The sequence below is a fragment of the Austrofundulus limnaeus genome, unplaced genomic scaffold (genome assembly GCF_001266775.1).
Source record: "Austrofundulus limnaeus strain Quisiro unplaced genomic scaffold, Austrofundulus_limnaeus-1.0 Scaffold94, whole genome shotgun sequence".
NCBI lineage: Eukaryota > Metazoa > Chordata > Actinopteri > Cyprinodontiformes > Rivulidae > Austrofundulus > Austrofundulus limnaeus.
Window position 1 is genome coordinate 1,663,351 of NW_013952496.1, and position 7,996 is coordinate 1,671,346.

The 7,996-nt window shown below is 40.3% G+C and overlaps 1 protein-coding gene across 1 annotated transcript in view; it reads right to left on the reverse strand.

The window, feature by feature from the left end:
* The window catches only part of tjap1 (tight junction associated protein 1 (peripheral)), a gene marked incomplete in the record, with an annotated part of 53,035 nt that overhangs the window by 25,838 nt on the left and 19,201 nt on the right, over positions 1-7,996 (reverse strand). The window contains 1 exon segment of the mRNA XM_014012789.1: positions 3,062-3,169. Coding sequence (XP_013868243.1) covers positions 3,062-3,169 — 108 coding nt within the window.

Below are 7,996 nucleotides of genomic sequence, written 5' to 3' on the forward strand. Positions count from 1 at the left end.
TATATATATAGGGTATTTCATTTCCCAATACTGTATCGATTCTCTAAAGCCCTGTATCGATTTTTAATTAAGGTTTAAAACATTAACTTTTCTTCCAACGGTTCATTTTTATGTTGTAATTCAGCCTCTCACCGCTAGGTGGCAGCAGTGAGTCAGCCATTTGGCTCCTCTACTCCTAAGGAGCCAGAGAGTAAGTGTAGCATTAGCATGGTGCGTAAACATTAGCATGGTGCGTAAACATTAGCATGGTGCGTAAACATTAGCATCATGCTCCAATAGCAGAACAGATCGACGCCCTCTGCCTTCTAAGCTGAGGTAAGGTTACCAACAGTTACTTATTAGTCAGAATGTCTGTATTTTAAGCCAGTTTTAAGAAGTGTCTCATCCGGGCGCTCATTTTCCGACTGTAGTCAGCTGTCACGTTATGGAAGACAGGCAGGCATGCGTCTAGCGCGTCGAGCTTAGGGGGTCCCAGACGGACGGTGTTGTGTGAAATTCAGTTCCCCGTTCCTCGAGTCTGGAGGGCACAATGCAGCCAGAGAGGCGGATCCGACCATTTTCACAGCGCTTCTGATCAATTTCTCGGTAAAAGGACTCATATAATCTTGTCAAGGTTGTAACTTTCAGTTTAATCATCAGCTGCTGTTAAAAAAAACATACATACTCTAAAACAAATAAATCAACTTGGCCTTATTTTTTTTAAATCACAAAGAGAATCAGTCCTCATCAGTCCTTTTCCAACTTTTCTCATGTTCTCTTTAGCCTCACTGTTTATCAGTCAGCCACCAAACATTGTCTTCCAGCACATTTATTTATATCAACAATGTTTATATATTATTTTATTTATTTATATTTTTTATTGCTGATACAAGAACCAAATATTTCAGTTGTTTAAAATAATCTGTTCCCCCTCTGTAACATGGGAACAAAATAATTTACCTCCAAGTTTTTAACTGTGTTAATTCCTCATCATAAACAACGCATTCTGAAGATTTGAGAAAATTTGTTCTTTATTGTCCAAAGTTACCTGATGGAACCAAATGGCTTGTAAGCTACAGTTTGCACTGTTTCAATTAAAGAAAACTAATTTTCTCACCGCATCTTTGATTAATTTTGTCCAACTGTAGACTCTGTCCAATCAGAGCAGGTATTGTGTAGTTGGTGCTTTTAATCAGTTTTCAGTTCAATTAATTCAATCCAAGTCTATGGAACAGTCCCAAAATGTCACCAAAATCACTCTGTCCCTCTAAAATCATTCAGAAAATTGAATCGTTTTGAATCGTATCGTTGGCTGAATATCGTGATATATATTGTATCATGAGCAGAATAACAAATATCGTATCGTGAGATTAGTGTGTCGCTACAGCCCTAGTTCAGCATGCCCACAGTCCTATCAGACAGAGGAAAAACAGACATTTCTGGAATCATAGTGCGTTCCATTTACATCGTATTCAGGAACTGGTAACTGGTAGTGATGTCATTTCTCAACAAACCATTTGAAACTGCATTCCAGTTAGCTGACAGGTGATTGTATTACTGCTGCTAATCTAACTACAATACAGCTACAATATAAATGACAAAAAGAGAGCTCTAATACAGATGTCATGCAAATAAACATTGATTTTAACACGTACAGCACTGCACAGAAAACATACTTGTGCGAGTGATTAAACATGCACAAAAAACGTTAAAGATAATTAACAGTAAAAGTTACAGAGTTAACTTTCTAAAGCTGCGAGTAGCCGCCATCTTGAAATCAAAACTGGGGTCAGTTTCATTTCTTCCACTACACCAGTGGAATATTACCACTGGAGGGGGCGTTCCAGTTTAAATCTACCAATGGGAACTGGGAAATTCCCACTTCCCAGAACTACTGGAACGCACCGTCAGAACCACAAGTCCCTTTAACATCATACATTCATCTTTACCCACTTCTCCTTTCCAGGTCACAGCTGCCTACCTCCTGCTGTCACTGTGCAAGAGACAAGAGACACATTGGACAGGTCTCCAGTCCATTACAGGGACACCCAGAGACAAACAAGACAACCACTCAATCTGGCTCACTCCAAGGGATCATTTAGAACTGCCAATCAACTGCCAATCAACGTAACATATGTCTTTGGTTTGTGGGTGAAAATCCACATGTGCAAGGGCCAAACCTGTAAAGCCCAGACAGAACACCTGTGTCAGTACGACTCATTTAACACCATTTGTACGTGACTCTGAGATGATCCATCTGTGGTTCTGATCCATCCAACATGGATCAGCTTTCCCATTTAATAATTCCTTAATTTAAACAGATAAGATTCTTGTACAATCCTCCTAAAAGTCCTCTGTGTCAGATCAAGATAAACCAGATTCTGATACAGAATAACAACAACAACAACAATAATAATCTTTACAAAGTAGTAAGGGTAGCGCCTCCTCTTGGTCTTTCATGATGATGATCCTTGCTCTGTGCAGGGGTCTATGGCTACATGACCCGGGGGCACCTGTTCTCCTACGTTTGTTATGTTCTGTCTTCTTGTGAATGGGTGTTCTGAACTGTAATGTCACTGTGCTCTGTATAATGACAGTAAAGGTTATTCAATTCAATTCAAAGTGCCCTTCAGGACACCCAAAGACACTTGGAACACAGCAGGAAACATCCGATAAGACTGTGTGAGAACAAATCCACTGCAAAGACTAAATATTTAGTTCTTCTCAGAATAAGTTTAAATGTTCTAAATGTTTAAAGCCACTGACAACAAACCAGAAACACCTTGAATTCCCAACCAGTTCAGGTCCAATCAGATTACAGCCTGAATTCTAACCCATTCCTTGTCTAATCAGAACCTCAACATGTCTGGCCCATTCCTGGCCAGATCAGAACCACAGTCTGCAATCTGACCCAGACTAGTCCAGAAACCAAAGGCTTCTCAGAGCTGAATCTAAACTTCCAGTGGACTGTGGACAGCACATTGGCTCAGGGAGCTGTCAATCAAAAGCTAAGATCATCTCTGTATGGAGAGCGTTTCAGTGGAAAGCAGCCCTGGTAGGATGAAGGTGTGTTTGTTCTCACATTCAGCTCTTCCAGTCGGTCAATGGTGTTTTTGGCGTCCAGTAGTTTGTTGGCCAGCTCCACGATCTCCTGGTCCATCGTCTTTTTGTCCCTCTCCACCTTCCGTAGCTGTGGGCGGGGCACAGATGTCATGTTAGAGCAAATCTGGAGTCTGAGCTGATAATGGGCAGAGCTACATTCAGATCATGTGGGAATAAACCAACTCCACTGTCAGAACCAGAACCCTCCCAGTCTCCAGTTTTCCCAGATCATTTGAATGCTGCATTAGCGAGCAGCACTGCACAGATGCTTCATGAGATGTAAGAGGAGCTGCAGCTACATGAAGATCAATCACATCTGATAGGATCTTCAAAGCATAGAAGCTGTATTTGTTTAATTATTCATTTCTGCCAAAGCTAGAATGATAAGTTAGAATGAGTGCAACAAGCCTGCAGTCAGAAGTGCAAGAATAAGTCAATTATATAAAGTCCATCAGACACTGTTTGCAAATCCCATGTCACTGATGAAGAACAGTGGGTGGAGCATGTTCAAGTCACAGATTCTAAACAGCACAAACATTTTGTTTTAGGTAGCTTAACCTTAAAAAAATAATAATTTCAGATAATCATTTGAGTTTTTTGTTTCTGAGCCCAGTTTGAGATAAATGGACCAACTGATCCAGGTCAGAACTGGGATAAAGAACTAAAACTACAGTTAGGTCCATATCTATTTGGACGTTGACGTTTATTTATTTTTTTGTATTTTCCCCTTTTTAATACCCGTTTACTAAAACATAAATTATAGTTGGATAACTGACATGGTCATAAAGCACAGACTTTCAGCTTTCATTTGAGGATATTTACATTAAAAATGGATGACGGGTTTAGGAGTTCAGCACCTTAACATGTGTTCACCCTGTTTTAAAATGGGACAAAAGTAATAAGACAATTGATTCAAAGGCTATTTTATAGGCAGCTGTGAACAATCCCTTCGTTATGTCATTCTAAATGAAGCAGATCAAAGGTCTGGAGTTGATTTGAGGTGTGCTGCATTTGAAGGTTTTGCTGTGAAGTAAACATGAGGTCAAAGGAGCTCTCCATGCATGTGAAACAAGACATCCTTAAGGTGCGAAAACGGAAAAAATGCTTCGATAATATTTTCCCACAGGGATAGTCCTGGTCCTCGAGGGCTGTACCCCTGCAAGTTTTACCTTTCTCCCCTCCTCTAACACCTGATTCAGTCAGTGAATTACCTCTTCCACGTTCTGCAGAAGACTGATAATCATCCATTCATTCAGATCAGGTGTCAGAGAAGAGAAATAAGTAAAACATGCAGGGCTGTCCCTCGAGGACCAGGATTGACTATCCCTGTTCGATAATACTAGGAGTGGTAAAACCTACAGTTTGGTCCATCCTGAGAAAGAATGAAAGCACTGGTGAACTCATCAATGTAAAAAGACCTGGGTGTCCACAGAAGACCACAGTGGTGGATGATGGCAGAATAATCTCCATGGTGAACAGAAAGCCCTTCACAACAGCCAACCAAGTGAACAACCCTCTGCAGGAGGTAGAAGTATCAACATCCAAATCTACCATAAAGACAAGACTGCATGAAAGTAAATCCAGAGGCTTCACTGCACGCTGCAAGACACTCAGCATCAAGAATAAAAAGGCTGGACTGGACTTTGATAAAAAACCTGTAAAAAGGCAGCAGAGTTCTGGAAGAACATTCTTTGGACAGATGAAACAAGATCAACCTCTGCCAGAATGATGGAAAGAGAAAAGTCTGGTGAAGGCCTGGTCCAGCTTGTTCTTGGACATCATGCAGTCTTGTCTTTATGGTAGATTTGGATATTGATACTCCAACCTCCTGGAGAGTGTTGTTCACTTGGTTGGCTGTTGTGAAGGGGTTTCTCTAAACCCTTCATCCAATTTTAATGTGATACCCTGAAATGAAAGCTGAAAGTCCTTTATATAACTTCCGTATAACATGAATATGTTTCAGTAAGCAGGTTAAATAAAGAAGCGTGTCAGTGTTCAAATTGATGGACATTAATGTAGTTCTGATAAAGTACCATCCTCTGTCAAAACTTTTGAGGAACTCCTTTATTATACCAACGTAATCAGTGACTTTGTTTTGTTTTGGTCAAAAAGTTGTTAGGAGGACAGAGATTTTTCCAGTCCACTGCTCGCTCTATCCATTTTTTTATTGTTTATTTTATTATTTTTTAGACAGTACTTTTGTGCTAGTGACTTCAAGTCCCACCCACCCCCCAATGGTCACAGGTAAGTGACCAATAGATTTTAAACCCCTTCACCCAACCCTGATCTGAGGGATTGGTGGCACGTCCGTACTAATCAAAAACAGAGGTTTAGATACGTTTATAATACCACGACCTTTGTGGGGGGGCGAGTGGTGCTGTCAGTGGGGTGGGACACCCCCCACATCATATAATGCAGGGGCATGGAGAAGAACGACACTGAGAAACACCTGATAATCCAGAACAAGTTGCTTCTAAATGACTCCATGTTTACCCTGCCTCACTGCTCGTCTTTCCTGAAACTCTTCAGGTTCTGGTTCAGGTTACAACAGAACCAGGTTCTGATTTGTCAGATGAGCAGTGTGTTGGTTTGTTGATCTTGATCTGAACAGTCTCATCTACCATATCAAAGAGGTAAAACCTGCTTAATGACACCAAGTCTGAACATCAGGTCCAAACATCACCACGTTGGTTAAAGCTTCGACCCAGAATTAGAAGAACCAGCACCAACATCTAACTGAATGTGACAGTAAAATAATATTAAGTAATCAAAAAGAAAAAAAAGTAGGTCCTCTGGATGGGTTCTTCTTTAGTGAAACGTTTCGTCTTATGGGAAGTAACTTTGTTTCTTTATTATTCAATCAAACAAAAAGCATCTTCTAACAAAACAAAAAAACTACCAAAATGTTTTTGCAAAACAGAAACTTTTGGTCGAATCTCAAACTTTTGGTTGACTCTTAAGTTTTTGCTTGAACTCAAAAAACAAACTTGGTGGTGCAGAGAGTAGAGAAGTCTGTGATCAGAAGGTCAGTGACACGCAGGTTCGACTCCAGGTTGCCCCATTTCATAATCTTTCTATAAAGACCCCATTTGGGGCCTTGAGCAAGGCCCTTCACCCCTCAGCTGCTCCCCGGGCGCTGTAATTGGCAGTCTGGCACTGCTCCACATGTGTGTTCACATGTATGATAGGTTAAATGCAGAGACTTAATTTCCCCACCAGGGGATCAATACAGATAAACATCTGAGGTGGGATCTAGGGAGCGACTATGTAAGAGTGTACTCAGGTGATTTCCTGCTGTCCCTCCTTCATGTTTGAACTTCGACCCCAGCGCATGGAGGTCTTTATACAAAGATTATTAAGTGGGGCAACCTGGAGTCGAACCTGCGTATCACCGACCTTCTGATCACAGACTTGTCTACTCTCTGCGCCACCAACTTTGTTTTTGGAGTTCAACCAAAAACTTAGACTCAACCAAAAGTTTGAGATTCGACCAAAAGTTTGTTTTGCAAAAAAGTTGTATTTTTTAATTGAAATAGCTTTTTTTGTTTGGTTGAAAGAAAATTTTGATTGAATTTTTTTTGTTTGAAGATGCTTTTTGTTTGAAGAAACAAAGTTACCTCCATATCGTCTCTCCTCCAAGAGACTTCTTCAGTCTGAGTTTCAGGTGAACTCAGCCTTAAAAGCTCCGCCTCCACATGGACAAACAGGTTAGTCACATGCAAATGAGGACCATCGACTAACAACAGGCTTGATTAGCTCTATTGTTCATAGAGGGTCATGTGACCCATCACCTGACTTATTGGTTTGGATGCTGTGGTTATTTGGTGTTTTGTTATGTGAATGTAGTGAATGCAGGCGGGGGTTCAACGTTCCCTTGTTTTTGTCTCTCTCTCCCTCTTTGTGTTGGTATCATTGGGGCCCTGATTCACACCTTTTGCTCACAGGGGGCGGAGTCATACTTGCAATGACAGCGTTGTAGGAGGAGGACAACTGAACTTTTGTTTCATTAAAGAAGAACCCATCCAGAGGACCTACTTATTTTTTTCTTTTTGATTTTTTCTACCTGGATTACTGAGATGCATCAGAACAAATATTAAGTAATGAGTCAAAAATCAAATAATCTGGAGTTTAAAAGGTTTCTGGATGTGGCGACCCGATGTTCAAACTCTCAGAAAACAGAAGACAAGTGAGGCAGAGGATGAAGGGATGAAGGTGAATGAAACCCAACTGCATGGACCCATGTCTGACTGACGGCAGCCTGAGGAAGATGATGATGAAGATGATCCATCAGAGAGCAGCGTGAGAAAAGAAAGAAGAGATGAAGACAGACAGTGAGACCAACAGGAAGGTTTCATCAGGAACACCTGCAGACCAGGATCAAGGACTCTCCACAGAACTGAACCACTGACAGGCTCAAAGGAAAAATGCTTCAAATGTTTTTTTAACCAAAAACTGCTTCAGTCCAGTAAGTCTAGTTTTTAATATCAGAGCAAACTGATTTAAAGGTTCAGTTTCACTTTGCTAATACAAAAAATTTATTGTGTTTTTTTTTGATTCAACTCTAACAGTTCTGGGTTTGAGTCAGATCCCAGAGCCCACAGGTGTTCCTGAACATTATTAGTTCAAGAATAAAAACTTGACTAAAATAAAAACACACTGTGGACAATGACAAGTAAACATTTGAACACAAGTTGGGTTTTTCCACTTTGTTTTTTTAACAGAAACAGGTTATTAAAGTTTTTGCTTTTACAGACAAAAAAAGGAAAAAAAATACAATTTACAGAAAGCTCCTCATATTTTACTGATTTACCAGAACTGCTCAGATTAGTTTTATTATTTATTGTTTAATTTTACTAAATTTTATTCCTTTATTCAAGGAGATTATGTATGTGTGTGTGTGTGTGTGTGTGTGTGT